General features: G+C 50.6%; 1 protein-coding gene across 4 annotated transcripts in view; it reads left to right on the top strand.

The window, feature by feature from the left end:
* The window catches only part of PDE2A (phosphodiesterase 2A), a 758,587-nt gene that overhangs the window by 619,943 nt on the left and 118,566 nt on the right, over positions 1 to 20,078 (top strand). For all 4 annotated transcript variants that reach the window (XM_073661082.1, XM_073661081.1, XM_073661080.1 and 1 more), the window contains 2 exons: positions 9,620 to 9,661; positions 9,823 to 9,891. In XM_073661082.1, the coding sequence (XP_073517183.1) occupies positions 9,620 to 9,661; positions 9,823 to 9,891 (111 nt within the window). The remainder of the gene's footprint in view (positions 1 to 9,619; positions 9,662 to 9,822; positions 9,892 to 20,078) is intronic.

Below are 20,078 nucleotides of genomic sequence, written 5' to 3'. Positions count from 1 at the left end.
CATATCGGACGCTTTCATCTTTTATTATGTCTTTTTATTGGATCACAATGGATATATAAAATTGATTTGTGTAAGTATTTACCCCTATGTATCAAAGGTCCAAACTTAAAGGGGCAGTCCACAATTGGACCAGTTCTTCTTATATCTATCCTTTTTCCAGATAGAATAAAAAAAAAACAACACATATTTACCTCTGGGATCGGTGCCGTACCGGCTATTTAGTCATATGACATTGTTATGTAGGTTGACGGCTGCAGTCGATCAGTGGTCACCGATTGCCTGCAGTCTTTTCGTATTTAGGACATCTGCCTTATGGAATAATATAAGGGGTCGACAATTTTTTTTTTTGATCGCCCCCAGTGTGCTAAAATATAATAAGAAAAATATATACTTGCTTCCTGACCCGTCTCCACACCACTGTGTCTCCCTTATGTCACATGAGCGCTGCAGCCTATCAAGTGGCTGCCGATGGGCTGCAGCGCTCACAGTTTCACCAGATGGTGGCAGTGGTCTGTGAGCCGGTGCGGGAGATAAATATGTTTTTTCTTATTTTATTAAGCACATCAGAGGTGGGGGGATGCACAAGAGGCTGCCCAGTAGTGGACAACCCCTCGAAAGGCTGCAGCCATTCATTGGCTGCAGTGCCACTGCTACGTGACGCACTGCTATGTATAAGCAAAAGTGATTGGACGATCGCAGCTTAAAGGGAATATTAAATACATTAAAAAGTGAAAGAAAAAAAAACTTTTTAAAAACTTTAAAAATTTGCTGTTGTGGGCAATGGCTAGTTTCTGATGATCTGGGGGGAGGAGAGGTTAATATACTATATCCCTGGAGGCTTCTAATTTATTTATTTAATCTGTCAATTTAGGAGTTAAAAAGTTTGTACAAATTTGATTCCAAAAACAGCGCCACTCCTATTCATAGGTTACGTCTGGTATTGCAGCTCGGCTCCACTGGAGTAAATGGGAATGAGCTGTGATATCCGACACAACCTGTGGACAGGTGTGGCGCTGTTTCATGAAGAAATAAGCTTTGTGCTTTTAAACGCATCTATGTAACCCTGTAGTAACCAATGTCGTTTTGGATGGAGAAGGGGTTAAACGATATGCTCCAGGGCAGGAAATGTTACTATAATTTTATTCTGAATATTCCCAGAATAATTTGAAAGGATCAGATCTCCAAATCTCCCCAATTACTTTCACAAGAAAACTGTTGCATCCTGCAGCCCCCAGTAGGGGGAGCTCAATGTATACAGATCTGTATGGTGATGATTGACGTTAAAAATAAATAAAACCTTGAGCTCCCCCTAGTGGTGCCAGGAAGAATTACAACATTTTGCTTTATCTTTTAATGTTTCTGCTGAACTGTTCATGGTGGGAATCTGGTTTCTGAGACTTCTCTTAAAGGGGTTGTCCACTACTTGGATATTAATGGCCTTTCCTTAGGCTTGGTGATAAAAATCCGATTGTTGGGAGTCCAACACCCGGCACCTCTGCTGGTTCGGTGTTTGCAGCGGCGCTTGAATATATACAGTTTATGAGCCTGAACCGCCATGTAGTGGCCGCTCTCAGTACTGCAGCTCAGCTCCTATTGAAGTGAAGGTGATCTGAGCTGCAGTACCCGAGTCGGCCACTACGCGGTGTACGGAGCCGCACATGCGATCGGGGGAGGTGTGTGCTGAATTACTGCCATGTATAGCACAGGGGGTCAGACGATCGCAGCTTCAAGTCTCCTATAAAGACTATTAAATACGATAACAAGTGAGAAAAAAAAGTTTTTTAAAAATAACAAAGTTCAAATCGCCCCCCTTTTGCCCCATTAAAAATAAAGCAATAAAAAATACCCATATTTGGCATCGCTGCATTCAGAAATGTATCAAAATATAAAGTAAATTAATCCAATCAGAGAAAAAGAATCGAAACCCCAGAATTAAGTTTTTTGGGGGGTTTTTTTGGCCGCCAGAACATTGCAATAAAATGTAATAAGAGGCGATCAAAACATTGTATCTATCCCAACATGGTACCAATAAAAACGTCAGCTCGGCGCGCAAAAAATAAGCCCTGACCCGGCCACATTGATGGAAAAATAACAAAGCTATGGCTCTGGGAATAAAGGGAGGAAAAAAGAAAAAAAAAAGGAAAATGGCCGTGTCATGAAGGGGTTAAATCAGTGCACTGCTATACTAATGCTGCCTGTATGTGGCCCCCCCACCCTGACGGTCACAGGGGGTGATACATGTGCTGCCCTCCTGCCATGGGTGTGTGTGGGGGGTGCTGGGACCCTGATTTTTCCGTTGCCCCCTCCCCCGTTCTTTGTTATTTTGGGCGACTCGTTGAAATCCTCCCTAATTTTATTCACTTCTCGCTTCTTCCTCGAGGACTTAAGTGCCAATCAGACCCTCATTAAAGGCTTCTTGTGCTGCTGGCGCCGTGCCACGCGCCACTTGTCAGCCGGTGATGGAGTCACGCGTGGCTGCAGATGGTGGCATCGGATTCTCTCCGGCTCCAGCGCCCCCGGGCAGCATTGTCTCCCTGCAGAGGGCGCTGTGCCCTCCTGAGTGCCCACTTAGCACCTACCTAACAGTGCTTCCTCCTGCACCTGCTCGCTGGGTGTGAGGGACATACAGCAAGCCTGTGCAGAGCGGAGAGACAGTGCACTGTACGGCAGACGTCCGCTCTGTAGACTCGCTGGGTGTGAGGGACATACAGCAAGCCTGTGCAGAGCGGAGAGGCAGTGCACTGTACGGCAGACGTCCGCTCTGTAGACTCGCTGGGTGGGAGGGACATACAGCAAGCCTGTGCAGAGCGGAGAAGCAGTGCACTGTACGGCAGACATCCGCTCTGTAGACTCGCTGGGTGGGAGGGACATACAGCAAGCCTGTGCAGAGCGGAGAGGCAGTGCACTGTACGGCAGACGTCCGCTCTGTAGACTCGCTGGGTGGGAGGGACATACAGCAAGCCTGTGCAGAGCGGAGAGGCAGTGCACTGTACGGCAGACGTCCGCTCTGTAGACTCGCTGGGTGGGAGGGACATACAGCAAGCCTGTGCAGAGCGGAGAGACAGTGCACTGTACGGCAGACGTCCGCTCTGTAGACTCGCTGGGTGGGAGGGACATACAGCAAAGCCTGTGCAGAGCGGAGAGGCAGTGCACTGTACGGCAGACGTCCGCTCTGTAGACTCGCTGGGTGTGAGGGACATACAGCAAGCCTGTGCAGAGCGGAGAGGCAGTGCACTGTACGGCAGACGTCTGCTCTGTAGACTCGCTGGGTGTGAGGGACATACAGCAAGCCTGTGCAGAGCGGAGAGGCAGTGCACTGTACGGCAGACGTCCGCTCTGTAGACTCGCTGGGTGGGAGGGACATACAGCAAGCCTGTGCAGAGCGGAGAGACAGTGCACTGTACGGCAGACGTCTGCTCTGTAGACTCGCTGGGTGGGAGGGACATACAGCAAAGCCTGTGCAGAGCGGAGAGGCAGTGCACTGTACGGCAGACGTCCGCTCTGTAGACTCGCTGGGTGGGAGGGACATACAGCAAGCCTGTGCAGAGCGGAGAGGCAGTGCACTGTACGGCAGACGTCCGCTCTGTAGACTCGCTGGGTGGGAGGGACATACAGCAAAGCCTGTGCAGAGCAGAGAGGCAGTGCACTGTACGGCAGACGTCCGCTCTGTAGACTCGCTGGGTGTGAGGGACATACAGCAAGCCTGTGCAGAGCGGAGAGACAGTGCACTGTATGGCAGACGTCCGCTCTGTAGACTCGCTGGGTGGGAGGGACATACAGCAAAGCCTGTGCAGAGCAGAGAGGCAGTGCACTGTACGGCAGACGTCCGCTCTGTAGACTCGCTGGGTGGGAGGGACATACAGCATGCCTGTGCAGAGCAGAGAGGCAGTGCACTGTACGGCAGACGTCCGCTCTGTAGACTCGCTGGGTGTGAGGGACATACAGCAAGCCTGTGCAGAGCGGAGAGGCAGTGCACTGTACGGCAGACGTCCGCTCTGTAGACTCGCTGGGTGGGAGGGACATACAGCAAGCCTGTGCAGAGCGGAGAGGCAGTGCACTGTACGGCAGACGTCCGCTCTGTAGACTCGCTGGGTGGGAGGGACATACAGCAAGCCTGTGCAGAGCGGAGAGGCAGTGCACTGTACGGCAGACGTCCGCTCTGTAGACTCGCTGGGTGGGAGGGACATACAGCAAGCCTGTGCAGAGCGGAGAGACAGTGCACTGTACGGCAGACGTCCGCTCTGTAGACTCGCTGGGTGGGAGGGACATACAGCAAAGCCTGTGCAGAGCAGAGAGGCAGTGCACTGTACGGCAGACGTCCGCTCTGTAGACTCGCTGGGTGTGAGGGACATACAGCAAGCCTGTGCAGAGCGGAGAGGCAGTGCACTGTACGGCAGACGTCTGCTCTGTAGACTCACTGGGTGGGAGGGACATACAGCAAGCCTGTGCAGAGCGGAGAGGCAGTGCACTGTACGGCAGATGTCTGCTCTGTAGACTCGCTGGGTGGGAGGGACATACAGCAAGCCTGTGCAGAGCGGAGAGGCAGTGCACTGTACGGCAGACGTCTGCTCTGTAGACTCGCTGGGTGGGAGGGACATACAGCAAGCCTGTGCAGAGCGGAGAGACAGTGCACTGTACGGCAGACGTCCGCTCTGTAGACTCGCTGGGTGTGAGGGACATACAGCAAGCCTGTGCAGAGCGGAGAGGCAGTGCACTGTACGGCAGACGTCCGCTCTGTAGACTCGCTGGGTGGGAGGGACATACAGCAAGCCTGTGCAGAGCGGAGAGGCAGTGCACTGTACGGCAGACGTCCGCTCTGTAGACTCGCTGGGTGGGAGGGACATACAGCAAGCCTGTGCAGAGCGGAGAGGCAGTGCACTGTACGGCAGACGTCCGCTCTGTAGATACACTGTCACCTTTCTGTACATCTGATACATAATATCCATTTATCGCTTTGAAGTTTTGCATTTGGGACCACGAGCCGGAAACTATTTCTTCTCCTTCTAAATATCCCTGACTTTATTTGGGTGACTTGAATCGTTCGCCCTCCGGGGGGCGGCGCAGAGAAATTCATTTTGATGTTGGGTGAAGTGTTTATAGCGGCGGCGTTAGATGCCGGAGATCCGAGGAGGAAGGGTCAGATGGCTGTGATCGCTCCGCGCCGCCTGCGTCGTACTGTTTACAGATCGCCGGCCCGAAGCCATCATCATCTTCACGGAGGAGCCGCGGCTTCAGGAAACCAACGCTTCAGTCTGAGAGATGAGAAATAAGGAGAATAAGTCAGAGGATTTCTTACTTTTTCTACCTCTCCAGTGATGTAATCTGTGCAGCCACACGGGGGGCCCAAGAGGTGAGGGGCCACTGCCATCTCCAAACACTCCGAAGGGTCCACATTTTGTTCTTGCACAGGGGCCGTCTTCTGTCTCTGTCCGCCCCTCCGTAGATAGTGAAGATTATTTGGGGCACAATGTTGTTCTTCTAGATTGTCCACCTCTCTGCCACCGCAGATGTAGAAAGGGTTTACTATACATGCACCATCATGTCTTCACCATCGATCACACAGGGAGATGGTGCAGTCACATCGATGGTTCCAAAATGTGAGCAGGATGAAGGAGAGACACAAATGGAGGGGAAAGGCCCAGGAGAGGCAGGAGACTGTGCGCAGCAGCATGGAGCATGTCACAGGCAGGAGGTAAGATCCAGCTCTGTGCAGGGAGATGGAGCATGTCACAGGCAGGAGGTAAGATCCAGCTCTGTGCAGGGAGATGGAGCATGTCACAGGCAGGAGGTAAGATCCAGCTCTGTGCAGGGAGATGGAGCATGTCACAGGCAGGAGGTAAGATCCAGCTCTGTGCAGGGAGATGGAGCATGTCACAGGCAGGAGGTAAGATCCAGCTCTGTGCAGGGAGATGGAGCATGTCACAGGCAGGAGGTAAGATCCAGCTCTGTGCAGGGAGATGGAGCATGTCACAGGCAGGAGGTAAGATCCAGCTCTGTGCAGGGAGATGGAGCATGTCACAGGCAGGAGGTAAGATCCAGCTCTGTGCAGGGAGATGGAACATGTCACAGGCAGGAGGTAAGATCCAGCTCTGTGCAGGGAGATGGAGCATGTCACAGGCAGGAGGTAAGATCCAGCTCTGTGCAGGGAGATGGAGCATGTCACAGGCAGGAGGTAAGATCCAGCTCTGTGCAGGGAGATGGAGCATGTCACAGGCAGGAGGTAAGATCCAGCTCTGTGCAGGGAGATGGAACATGTCACAGGCAGGAGGTAAGATCCAGCTCTGTGCAGGGAGATGGAGCATGTCACAGGCAGGAGGTAAGATCCAGCTCTGTGCAGGGAGATGGAGCATGTCACAGGCAGGAGGTAAGATCCAGCTCTGTGCAGGGAGATGGAGCATGTCACAGGCAGGAGGTAAGATCCAGCTCTGTGCAGGGAGATGGAGCATGTCACAGGCAGGAGGTAAGATCCAGCTCTGTGCAGGGAGATGGAGCATGTCACAGGCAGGAGGTAAGATCCAGCTCTGTGCAGGGAGATGGAGCATGTCACAGGCAGGAGGTAAGATCCAGCTCTGTGCAGGGAGATGGAGCATGTCACAGGCAGGAGGTAAGATCCAGCTCTGTGCAGGGAGATGGAGCATGTCACAGGCAGGAGATAAGATCCAGCTCTGTGCAGGGAGATGGAACATGTTACAGGCAGGAGGTAAGATCCAGCTCTGTGCAGGGAGATGGAGCATGTCACAGGCAGGAGGTAAGATCCAGCTCTGTGCAGGGAGATGGAGCATGTCACAGGCAGGAGGTAAGATCCAGCTCTGTGCAGGGAGATGGAGCATGTCACAGGCAGGAGGTAAGATCCAGCTCTGTGCAGGGAGATGGAACATGTCACAGGCAGGAGGTAAGATCCAGCTCTGTGCAGGGAGATGGAGCATGTCACAGGCAGGAGGTAAGATCCAGCTCTGTGCAGGGAGATGGAGCATGTCACAGGCAGGAGGTAAGATCCAGCTCTGTGCAGGGAGATGGAGCATGTCACAGGCAGGAGGTAAGATCCAGCTCTGTGCAGGGAGATGGAACATGTCACAGGCAGGAGGTAAGATCCAGCTCTGTGCAGGGAGATGGAGCATGTCACAGGCAGGAGGTAAGATCCAGCTCTGTGCAGGGAGATGGAGCATGTCACAGGCAGGAGGTAAGATCCAGCTCTGTGCAGGGAGATGGAGCATGTCACAGGCAGGAGGTAAGATCCAGCTCTGTGCAGGGAGATGGAGCATGTCACAGGCAGGAGGTAAGATCCAGCTCTGTGCAGGGAGATGGAGCATGTCACAGGCAGGAGGTAAGATCCAGCTCTGTGCAGGGAGATGGAGCATGTCACAGGCAGGAGGTAAGATCCAGCTCTGTGCAGGGAGATGGAGCATGTCACAGGCAGGAGGTAAGATCCAGCTCTGTGCAGGGAGATGGAGCATGTCACAGGCAGGAGATAAGATCCAGCTCTGTGCAGGGAGATGGAACATGTCACAGGCAGGAGGTAAGATCCAGCTCTGTGCAGGGAGATGGAGCATGTCACAGGCAGGAGATAAAATCCAGCTCTGTGCAGGGAGATGGAGCATGTCACAGGCAGGAGGTAAGATCCAACTCTGTGCAGGGAGATGGAACATGTCACAGGCAGGAGGTAAGATCCAGCTCTGTGCAGGGAGATGGAGCATGTCACAGGCAGGAGGTAAGATCCAGCTCTGTGCAAGGGAGGTGGAGCATGTCACAGGCAGGAGGTAAGATCCAGCTCTGTGCAAGGGAGGTGGAGCATGTCACAAGCAGGAGGTAAGATCCGGCTCTGTGCAGGGAGATGGAGCATGTCACAGGCAGGAGGTAAGATCCAGCTCTGTGCAGGGAGGTGGAGCATGTCACAGGCAGGAGGTATGATCCAGCTCTGTGCAAGGGAGGTGGAGCATGTCACAGGCAGGAGGTAAGATCCAGCTCTGTGCAGGGAGATGGAGCATGTCACAGGCAGGAGGTAAGATCCAGCTCTGTGCAGGGAGACGGAGCATGTCACAGGCAGGAGGTAAGGTCCATCTCTGTGCAGGGAGACGGAGCATGTCACAGGCAGGAGGTAAGATCCAGCTCTGTGCAGGGAGACGGAGCATGTCACAGGCAGGAGGTAAGGTCCAGCTCTGTGCAGGGAGATGGAGCATGTCACAGGCAGGAGGTAAGATCTAGCTCTGTGCAGGGAGATGGAGCATGTCACAGGCAGGAGGTAAGATTCAGCTCTGTGCAGGGAGATGGAGCATGTCACAGGCAGGAGGTAAGATCCAGCTCTGTGCAGGGAGAAGGAGCATGTCACAGGCAGGAGGTAAGATCCAGCTCTGTGCAGGGAGATGGAGCATGTCACAGGCAGGAGGTAAGATCCAGCTCTGTGCAGGGAGATGGAGCATGTCACAGGCAGGAGGTAAGATCCAGCTCTGTGCAGGGAGATGGAGCATGTCACAGGCAGGAGGTAAGATCCAGCTCTGTGCAGGGAGATGGAGCATGTCACAGGCAGGAGGTAAGATCCAGCTCTGTGCAGGGAGACGGAGCATGTCACAGGCAGGAGGTAAGGTCCAGCTCTGTGCAGGGAGACGGAGCATGTCACAGGCAGGAGGTAAGATCCAGCTCTGTGCAGGGAGACGGAGCATGTCACAGGCAGGAGGTAAGATCCAGCTCTGTGCAGGGAGACGGAGCATGTCACAGGCAGGAGGTAAGATCCAGCTCTGTGCAGGGAGACGGAGCATGTCACAGGCAGGAGGTAAGATCCAGCTCTGTGCAGGGAGATGGAGCATGTCACAGGCAGGAGGTAAGATCCAGCTCTGTTCAGGGAGATGGAGCATGTCACAGGCAGGAGGTAAGATCCAGCTCGGTGCAGGGAGGGGCAAGGTTGAGTTAGAGAAGGGGTTGGGAGTTAGAGGCAGGGTTATGTTATTTGGGAGAGATGCAATTAAATGAAGGATGATGGAAAGACACAAATGATGGAAAAGGCCCAGGAGAGGCAGCAGACTGCGCAGCGCAGCAGCATGTCACAGGCAGTGCACAGACTCCAGTGTTCTGCGGGAATAAGCAGAGATGAATATGGAGGAGGGGGGAGAGGGAAATTTGGATTATTTGGGAAAGAAGCACATTTCTGAGCCTCTCAGTCGGGGTCACACATATATGTATAATATGTAGCTGCATGCTCGGGTAGTCAGCTCCAGAGCTCTCCCGTCTGCTCCTCACCAGCTCTCACTGCTGTCAGCACAGCACCAATGATCCGGTGATGGCTCCTGGCACAGGCTATTATTTGCTATTGGCTTTCTGCAGCTGTCAGTGAATAGACAAAGGTATAAACTAGTCCTGACCTAGTCCTGTATATACTTCTGTACACGTTCTGCACTTTCTTCAGCCGCACACGATCAGCACCGACAGCAAACCCCGGCGCTCATAATGGTGGAGAACAGAAACACGTTAGAAAGTTACAAAAACTTCTCATTCTTCATATATTAAGAGAAAGTTCCTGTTCTGAGAAGCGGAGGAGAAATAGTTGGGAAGAGACAGATAACTTTATTGAGAGAAGTTTCTTTTCTCCCCTTTGGCTGAAGCTTTCATCTTCTTTTCATCTCTTCAGGTTGTTGGAGATAAAGTTTTAGAAGAGGAGATCAGTTTTCCGGTAAGAGAGAACCGATTACATTACGGATGTAGCAGAGCCGAGTCGTGTGCCGCAGCCTGTGTGATATCTGTAGCGATGAAACGTGTCATAAACTCGGCTCTGCTACATCCACATTATTAATAATAATAATAATTATTCATGAATTCTCGGGTTCTTTGCAGTTGACCTTCGGACACTTGGGACAGGTTGTGGATAAAAAGAAATCGATCACGCTCCAGGACATCAGTTCGGTAGGTGGACACTATATCACGGTCATCGGGTCATACGTATTAATACTTTAATTCTGACACTATTGCAATTTTTCCTCCAGTAAAATGGGGTTAAAAAAAAATTGCAAACAAGAAGTTCTGCAAACATTCTTTTTGCAAATTTGGCGGCAACTTTTTGACGTGTGGGTGGAGCTTACCAGAAGGGGCGTGGCCTGCTAATAAATTATGGAATATACAACAGTCCACGACCCCAGTTCATTTCTGGGCGCACAGGCAATTCATTAGGAATTTGGGATCATTTATTTATTTTTTTCTTACTTAAAAATTATTTTTGCAGTTATAAATTTTACCTCCTATAGCCCGTGTGTTGCCGGCTGCAGAAGGAGTTAACTGAGACTCCATCAGTGAGCTCATGCTGACATGTCAAGGGAAAATGTGCAAATTTTTTTTTTTCTGAGCTCCTCTCAGCAGATTTCTGGACCACAGACCACCTCTATGTTAAATGTGCGAGGAAACAAAAAAGCCTATAGAAGTAAAATGGTGCAATATTTTTTAATGAGACTGGATTCCAAAATTGATCTTTAACCCAAAATACATGCATTTAAGTAAAAATAATTCCCAACATTCGCAGTCTATGTACGGCACAAAGGCGATTGTCATTCAAGCAGTATACAGCGATGCAGTTTATAGAATAAGCATCGAAACAATCAATCGCAGGTTCAAGTACCGTAAGGACGCTAAAAAGAAAAAGTTTTGAGAAATATTAAAATATATATAAAAAAAAATAAAAAATTTTGAATCGCCCCCCATCATCCTCCAATGAAAATAGAGGCACTAACAGATATAACACATCACTGGAAATGCCAAATATCTATAAAGTAAAATGGCGCATGGCTGAACTCCGCGCCCAAATCACGGATCATCCCGCACTGATTGCACAAAATCAAGTCAGTTCACATTGCACCAAGTTACGAGCCGCCATGCAGCGTTTTCTAGAGAGCTCCCCCAGTATCAGTGCCGCTCGTACACCCCCCCCCCCCCTGTGCTCCATGTGAATATTTCCGATAAAAATGTCAGTAAATTGACACTTTGAAATGTGCGAAGTTGGAGAAGTTACAGATACCGAAGGTTTAATAGATCCAACCATGAAGGATGTGACCCCCGGAAAAGCTGGGAGCGGGGAGATAAGGAGCAGCGGGGGAGGGGAGGCCGCACCAAGGAACATAAAGAAGATTCTATATATAAAGAAGATATCAATAAGAAGGAATATAATAACCAGTTACAGAGCCGGCGGGAGGAAAACATCTGCTCCAGCCCAATAACACCAGCACTTATCTGATCAAAAGAGTCAACAGAGAAGATTCAGTGAATCCACCGAGAAAGAAGAAGATGGAAGTCTGAAAACAAGGAGAAAGTTACCGGAAGTATCACTGATTATCATCACCACTAAATCATGGAGATTTTACTATAACCGGGCAAAGGATGGAGAAATGGTGTAGATAATAACTATACCTGCCAATTCTGCCATATCACTCCACAGCATGGACAAGAATATACAGAGCCTTGAAAAAGTTTTCACACCCCGTGAACTTTTCCACAAACATAAATATATTTTATTGGGATTTTCTGTGACACAAACACAAAGTAACGAGTATTTGTGACGGGTAAAGGAAATGATACGAGGTTTTCTAATGATTGTAAAAATATAAATCTGACAATTGTTCTGTTCATTAGTATTCAGCCCCCTGTAGTCTGATGCCCCTAAATAAAATCCTGAGTGACCAATCGCCCCCAGAAGTCACATAATTAGTACATTGTGTCCCCCTGGGTGTGATTTCTTCTCAGTATAACTATCGCTGTTCTGTGAAGGCCTCAGAGGTTTGTGTGAGAACATTAGGGATCAAACAGCATCATGAAAAACAAGGAACCCACCAGACTGGTCAGGGATAAAGCTGAAAACTAAGGAGCCCACCAGACAGGTGAGGGATAAAGCTGAAAACCAAGGAACCCACCAGACTGGTCAGGGATAAAGCTGAAAACTAAGGAGCCCACCAGACAGGTGAGGGATAAAGCTGAAAACCAAGGAGCCCACCAGACTGGTCAGGGATAAAGCTGAAAACTAATGAGCCCACCAGACAGGTCAGGGATAAAGCTGAAAACCAAGGTCAATCCATCATCCAAAAAATGGAAGGAGTATGGAACAACTGCAAACCTACCAAGACATGGCCGTCTACCTAACCTGACATCCCAAACAAGGAGAGCACTAATGAGACAAGCAGCCGAGAGGCCCATGGTCACTAGAGGAGCTTCAGAACCACAGCTCAGGGGCGAGAATCTGTCTGCAGGACAACTATTAGTCATATTCTGCACAAATCTGTCCTTTATGGAAGAGTTGGAAGAAGAAAGCCATTTTTGAAGGCCATAAGAAGCCCCATGTAGGGGACACAGTGAGCATGTGGAGGAAGGGGCTCTGGTCAGATGAGACTAAAGGAGAACTTTTTGGGCTGAACGCAAAACTCATGCTGTGGCGGAAAACTAACTCTACACATCACCCTGAAAACACCATCCCCACCATCACACATGGTGGTGGCAGCATCCTGCTGTGGGGAGGCTTTTCTTCAGCAGGAGCAGGAAAGCTGCTCAGAGGTGATGGGAAGATGGAAGGAGGTAAATACAGAACAATCCTGGAGGAAAACCTGTTAGAGGCTGCAGGAGACCTGAGACCAGGGTGTAGGTTCACCTTCCATCAGGACAACGACCCTCAACATCCTGCAGAGCCACAATGGAGGGTTTAGGTCAGAGCATATTCCTGTGTGTGAACGGCGCAGTCACAGTCCAGACCCAAATCCCAGAGAATCTGTGACAAGACGAGAAAATCACTGATCACAGACGTCTCCATCCAATCACTGAGCGAGAGCGAGGGGGCAAAGCTGGAGAGACAGACCCCAAAAGACTGCAGAGAAAGCTGGAGAGACAGACCCCAAAAGACTGCAGATAAAGGTGGAGAGACAGACCCCAAAAGACTGCAGAGAAAGGTGGAAGAGACAGACCCCAAAAGACTGCAGAGAAAGCTGGAGAGACAGACCCCAAAAGACTGCAGAGAAAGGTGAGAGAGACAGACCCCAAAAGACTACAGAGAAAGGTGGAGAGACAGACCCCAAAAGACTGCAGAGAAAGCTGGAGAGACAGACCCCAAAGACTGCAGAGAAAGCTGGAGAGACAGACCCCAAAAGACTGCAGAGAAAGCTGGAGAGACAGACCCTAAAAGACTGCAGAGAAAGCTGGAGAGACAGACCGCAAAAGACTGCAGAGAAAGGTGGAGAGACAGACCCCAAAAGACTGCAGCAGAGAAAGGTGGGAGAGACAGACCCCAAAAGACGGCAGAGAAAGCTGGAGAGACAGACCCCAAAAGACTGCAGAGAAAGGTGAAGAGACAGACCCCAAAAGACTGCAGCGAAAGCTGGAGAGACAGACCCCAAAAGACTGCAGAGAAAGCTGGAGAGACAGACCCTAAAAGACTGCAGAGAAAGCTGGAGAGACAGACCCTAAAAGACTGCAGAGAAAGCTGGAGAGACAGACCCCAAAAGACTGCAGAGAAAGCTGGAGAGACAGACCCCAAAAGACTGCAGAGAAAGCTGGAGAGACAGACCCTAAAAGACTGCAGAGAAAGCTGGAGAGACAGACCGCAAAAGACTGCAGAGAAAGCTGGAGAGACAGACCCCAAAAGACTGCAGAGAAAGCTGGAGAGACAGACCCCAAAAGACTGCAGAGAAAGCTGGAGAGACAGACCCCAAAAGACTGCAGAGAAAGCTGGAGAGACAGACCCCAAAAGACTGCAGAGAAAGCTGGAGAGACAGACCCCAAAAGACTACAGAGAAAGCTGGAGAGACAGACCGCAAAAGACTGCAGAGAAAGGTGGAGAGAAAGACCCCCAAAAGACTGCAGAGAAAGCTGGAGAGACAGACCCCAAAAGACTACAGAGAAAGCTGGAGAGACAGACCCCAAAAGACTACAGAGAAAGCTGGAGAGACAGACCCCAAAAGACTGCAGAGAAAGCTGGAGAGACAGACCCCAAAAGACTGCAGCAGAGAAAGGTGGGAGAGACAGACCCCAAAAGACTGCAGAGAAAGCTGGAGAGACAGACCCCAAAAGACTGCAGAGAAAGCTGGAGAGACAGACCCCAAAAGACTGCAGGGAAAGGTGGAGAGACAGACCCCGAAACGAAAGACTGCAGAGAAATCTGGAGAGACAGACCCCAAAAGACAACAGCGAGGGGTGGAAGAGACAGACCCCAAAAGACTGCAGAGAAAGCTGGAGAGACAGACCCCAAAAGACTGCAGAGAAAGCTGGAGAGACAGACCCCAAAAGACTGCAGAGAAAGGTGGGAGAGACAGACCCCAAAAGACTGCAGAGAAAGCTGCAGAGACAGACCCCAAAAGACTGCAGAGAAAGCTGGAGAGACAGACCCCAAAAGACTGCAGAGAAAGCTGGAGAGACAGACCCCAAAAGACTGCAGAGAAAGCTGGAGAGACAGACCCCAAAAGACTGCAGAGAAAGCTGGAGAGACAGACCCTAAAAGACTGCAGAGAAAGCTGGAGAGACAGACCGCAAAAGACTGCAGAGAAAGCTGGAGAGACAGACCCCAAAAGACTGCAGAGAAAGCTGGAGAGACAGACCCCAAAAGACTGCAGAGAAAGCTGGAGAGACAGACCCCAAAAGACTGCAGAGAAAGCTGGAGAGACAGACCCCAAAAGACTGCAGAGAAAGCTGGAGAGACAGACCCCAAAAGACTACAGAGAAAGCTGGAGAGACAGACCGCAAAAGACTGCAGAGAAAGGTGGAGAGAAAGACCCCCAAAAGACTGCAGAGAAAGCTGGAGAGACAGACCCCAAAAGACTACAGAGAAAGCTGGAGAGACAGACCCCAAAAGACTACAGAGAAAGCTGGAGAGACAGACCCCAAAAGACTGCAGAGAAAGCTGGAGAGACAGACCCCAAAAGACTGCAGCAGAGAAAGGTGGGAGAGACAGACCCCAAAAGACTGCAGAGAAAGCTGGAGAGACAGACCCCAAAAGACTGCAGAGAAAGCTGGAGAGACAGACCCCAAAAGACTGCAGGGAAAGGTGGAGAGACAGACCCCGAAACGAAAGACTGCAGAGAAATCTGGAGAGACAGACCCCAAAAGACAACAGCGAGGGGTGGAAGAGACAGACCCCAAAAGACTGCAGAGAAAGCTGGAGAGACAGACCCCAAAAGACTGCAGAGAAAGCTGGAGAGACAGACCCCAAAAGACTGCAGAGAAAGGTGGGAGAGACAGACCCCAAAAGACTGCAGAGAAAGCTGCAGAGACAGACCGCAAAAGACTGCAGAGAAAGCTGGAGAGACAGACCCCAAAAGACTGCAGAGAAAGCTGGAGAGACAGACCCCAAAAGACTGCAGAGAAAGCTGGAGAGACAGACCCCAAAAGACTGCAGAGAAAGCTGGAGAGACAGACCCCAAAAGACTGCAGGGAAAGGTGGAGAGACAGACCCCGAAACGAAAGACTGCAGAGAAATCTGGAGAGACAGACCCCAAAAGACAACAGCGAGGGGTGGAAGAGACAGACCCCAAAAGACTGCAGAGAAAGCTGGAGAGACAGACCCCAAAAGACTGCAGAGAAAGCTGGAGAGACAGACCCCAAAAGACTGCAGAGAAAGGTGGGAGAGACAGACCCCAAAAGACTGCAGAGAAAGCTGCAGAGACAGACCCCAAAAGACTGCAGAGAAAGCTGGAGAGACAGACCCCAAAAGACTGCAGAGAAAGCTGGAGAGACAGACCCCAAAAGACTGCAGCAGAGAAAGGTGGAGAGACAGACCCCAAAAGACTGCAGAGAAAGCTGGAGAGACAGACCCCAAAAGACTGCAGCAGAGAAAGGTGGAGAGACAGACTCCAAAAGACTGCAGAGAAAGCTGGAGAGACAGACCCCAAAAGACTGCAGAGAAAGCTGGAGAGACAGACCCCAAAAGACTGCAGAGAAAGCTGGAGACACAGACCCCAAAAGACTGCAGAGAAAGGTGGAGAGACAGACCCCAAAAGACCGCAGAGAAAGCTGGAGAGACAGACCCCAAAAGACTGCAGAGAAAGCTGGAGAGGCAGACCCCAAAAGACTGCAGCAGAGAAAGGTGGAGAGACAGACTCCAAAAGACTGCAGAGAAAGCTGGAGAGACAGACCCCAAAAGACTGCAGAGAAAGCTGGAGAGGCAGACCCCAAAAGACTGCAGAGAAAGCTGGAGAGACAGACCCCAAAAGACTACAGAGAAAGCTGGAGAGACAGACCGCAAAAGACTGCAGAGAAAGCTGGAGAGACAGACCCCAAAAGACTACAGAGAAAGCTGGAGAGACAGACCGCAAAAGACTGCAGAGAAAGGTGGAGAGAAAGACCCCCAAAAGACTGCAGAGAAAGCTGGAGAGACAGACCCCAAAAGACTACAGAGAAAGCTGGAGAGACAGACCCCAAAAGACTACAGAGAAAGCTGGAGAGACAGACCCCAAAAGACTGCAGAGAAAGCTGGAGAGACAGACCCCAAAAGACTGCAGCAGAGAAAGGTGGGAGAGACAGACCCCAAAAGACTGCAGCAGAGAAAGGTGGAGAGACAGACCCCAAAAGACTGCAGAGAAAGCTGGAGAGACAGACCCCAAAAGACTGCAGAGAAAGCTGGAGAGACAGACCCCAAAAGACTGCAGCAGAGAAAGGTGGAGAGACAGACTCCAAAAGACTGCAGAGAAAGCTGGAGAGACAGACCCCAAAAGACTGCAGAGAAAGCTGGAGAGACAGACCCCAAAAGACTGCAGAGAAAGCTGGAGACACAGACCCCAAAAGACTGCAGAGAAAGGTGGAGAGACAGACCCCAAAAGACCGCAGAGAAAGCTGGAGAGACAGACCCCAAAAGACTGCAGAGAAAGCTGGAGAGGCAGACCCCAAAAGACTGCAGCAGAGAAAGGTGGAGAGACAGACTCCAAAAGACTGCAGAGAAAGCTGGAGAGACAGACCCCAAAAGACTGCAGAGAAAGCTGGAGAGGCAGACCCCAAAAGACCGCAGAGAAAGCTGGAGAGACAGACCCCAAAAGACTACAGAGAAAGCTGGAGAGACAGACCGCAAAAGACTGCAGAGAAAGCTGGAGAGACAGACCCCAAAAGACTACAGAGAAAGCTGGAGAGACAGACCGCAAAAGACTGCAGAGAAAGGTGGAGAGAAAGACCCCCAAAAGACTGCAGAGAAAGCTGGAGAGACAGACCCCAAAAGACTACAGAGAAAGCTGGAGAGACAGACCCCAAAAGACTACAGAGAAAGCTGGAGAGACAGACCCCAAAAGACTGCAGAGAAAGCTGGAGAGACAGACCCCAAAAGACTGCAGCAGAGAAAGGTGGGAGAGACAGACCCCAAAAGACTGCAGCAGAGAAAGGTGGAGAGACAGACCCCAAAAGACTGCAGAGAAAGCTGGAGAGACAGACCCCAAAAGACTGCAGCAGAGAAAGGTGGAGAGACAGACTCCAAAAGACTGCAGAGAAAGCTGGAGAGACAGACCCCAAAAGACTGCAGAGAAAGCTGGAGAGACAGACCCCAAAAGACTGCAGAGAAAGGTGGTCCTACAAAGTTCTGCCTCAGGGGCTGAATACTAATGCACGGTGCAAGTCTCAGATTTATATTTGTGGAGTGATTATAAACCTCGTCTCATTTCCTTTACTCGTCACTAATACTCGTTACTTTGTGTTATCTCAGAAAATCCCAATAAAATACATTTGAGTTTGTGATGTAATGTGAGACAATGTGGAAAATGTCACGGGGTGTGAAGACTTTTTCAAGACATGTAACTACTATAATGATCTTTTTATTTAAAAACTGACAACCAAATATTACAGAATATTTACATTAAAATCACAAAGTCATAAATATTAAGGGAATTAAATACTGTGTTGTTACATCACTTATACAATAATAATTAGATAACATTGACAAATCCGCTACATGAATGTTCCTGCAGGTCACATGACCTGGGTTACTCTTTATATCCTTCTTATATACAGACTTGAGACTTTGTAGGATCTTATACCTGACACGTAGTATAATACAGGAATACACCGGGAATCTGATTTCCTGTAGCGTTCTGTGTTCGGTGATTTCCGCGCTCTTGGCTGCACCGTGTTCTGCACTCGGTGACGTCCGATCAGGTTTTGGCCTCGTCAGACTGATTTACAAATCACCTCATTAATTAGGAGGATTGTGCAGAGAATCGGGGAAAGGTTCAGGCGCCATGATCAGCTGACGATTTTGTATTGCCAAGATTTTTATAGAACGGTCACCTGGAAGCTTCTCTTATCTCCACTTCCATGCTGCTCATTTCAGCATCATTATCCTGTACCCCGAGGGTCATTATCCTGTACCCCGAGTGTCAGCGTCATTATCCTGTACCCCCAGTGTCATTATCCTGTACCCCGAGTGTCAGTGTCATTATCCTGTACCCCCAGTGTCATTATCCTGTACCCCGAGTGTCAGTGTCATTATCCCGCACCCCGAGTGTCATTATCCTGTACCTCGAGGGTCATTATCCTGTACCCCGAGGGTCATTATCCTGTACCCCGAGTGTCAGCGTCATTATCCTGTACCCCGAGTGTCAGCGTCATTATCCTGTACCCCCAGTGTCAGCGTCATTATCCTGTACCCCGAGGGTCATTATCCTGTACCCCGAGTGTCAGCGTCATTATCCTGTACCCCCAGTGTCATTATCCTGTACCCCGAGTGTCAGTGTCATTATCCCGCACCCCGAGTGTCATTATCCTGTACCCCGAGTGTCAGCGTCATTATCCTGTACCCCGAGGGTCATTATCCTGTACCCCGAGTGTCAGCGTCATTATCCTGTACCCCCAGTGTCATTATCCTGTACCCCGAGTGTCAGTGTCATTATCCCGCACCCCGAGTGTCATTATCCTGTACCCCGAGTGTCAGCGTCATTATCCTGTACCCCGAGGGTCATTATCCTGTACCCCGAGTGTCAGCGTCATTATCCTGTACCCCCAGTGTCATTATCCTGTACCCCGAGTGTCAGTGTCATTATCCCGCACCCCGAGTGTCATTATCCTGTACCCCGAGTGTCAGTGTCATTATCCTGTACCCCCAGTGTCAGTGTCATTATCCTATACCCCGAGTTTCAGCGTCATTATCCTGCACCCTCAGTGTCAGTGTTATTATCCTGTACCCCGAGGGTCATTATCCTGTACCCCGAGTGTCAGCGTTATTATCCTGTACCCCGAGTGTCAGTATCATTATCCTGTACCCCGAGTGTCAGCGTTATTATCCTGTACCCCGAGTGTCAATATCATTATCCTGTACCCCAAGTGTCAGTATCATTATCCTGTACCCCGAATATCAGCGTTATTATCCTGTACCCCGAGTGTCAGTGTCATTATCCTGTACCCCCAGTGTCAGTTCCCCTGTTGTACCCTCAGTATCAGTTCCCCTGAACCCTCCGTGTCAGTTCCCCTGTACCCTCAGTGTCAGTTCCCCTGTACTCTCAGTGTCAGTTCCCCTGTACCCTCAGTGTCAGTTCCCCTGTACCCCGCAGGCTCTTGCAGTGCTGTACTCCCTCAGTGTCAGTTCCCCTGTACCCCGCAGGCTCTTGCAGTGCTGTACTCCCTCAGTGTCAGTTCCCCTGTACCCTCAGTGTCAGTTCCCCTGTACCCTCAGTGTCAGCTCCCCTGTACCCTCAGTGTCAGTTCGCCTGTACCCCGCAGGCTCTTGCAGTGCTGTACTCCCTCAGTGTCAGTTCCCCTGTACCCCGCAGGCTCTTGCAGTGCTGTACTCCCTCAGTGTCAGTTCCCCTGTACCCTCAGTGTCAGTTCTCCTGTACCCTCAGTGTCAGTTCCCCTGTTCCCCGCAGGCTCTTGCAGTGCTGTACTCCCTCAGTGTCAGCTCCCCTGTACCCTCAGTGTCAGTTCCCCTGTACCCCGCAGGCTCTTGCAGTGCTGTACTCCCTCAGTGTCAGTTCCCCTGTACCCTCAGTGTCAGCTCCCCTGTACCCTCAGTGTCAGTTCCCCTGTACCCCGCAGGCTCTGGCAGTGCTGTACTCCCTCAGTGTCAGTTCCCCTGTACCCCGCAGGCTCTGGCAGTGCTGTACTCCCTCAGTGTCAGTTCCCCTGTACCCCGCAGGCTCTTGCAGTGCTGTACTCCCTCA

This window comes from Phyllobates terribilis, unplaced genomic scaffold (genome assembly GCF_046119375.1).
Source record: "Phyllobates terribilis strain yellow unplaced genomic scaffold, ASM4611937v1 Scaffold_2__4_contigs__length_985480577, whole genome shotgun sequence".
Classification (NCBI taxonomy): domain Eukaryota; kingdom Metazoa; phylum Chordata; class Amphibia; order Anura; family Dendrobatidae; genus Phyllobates; species Phyllobates terribilis.
Note: the sequence above shows the minus strand (reverse complement) of the source record. Positions and strands in the feature narration are given on the sequence as shown.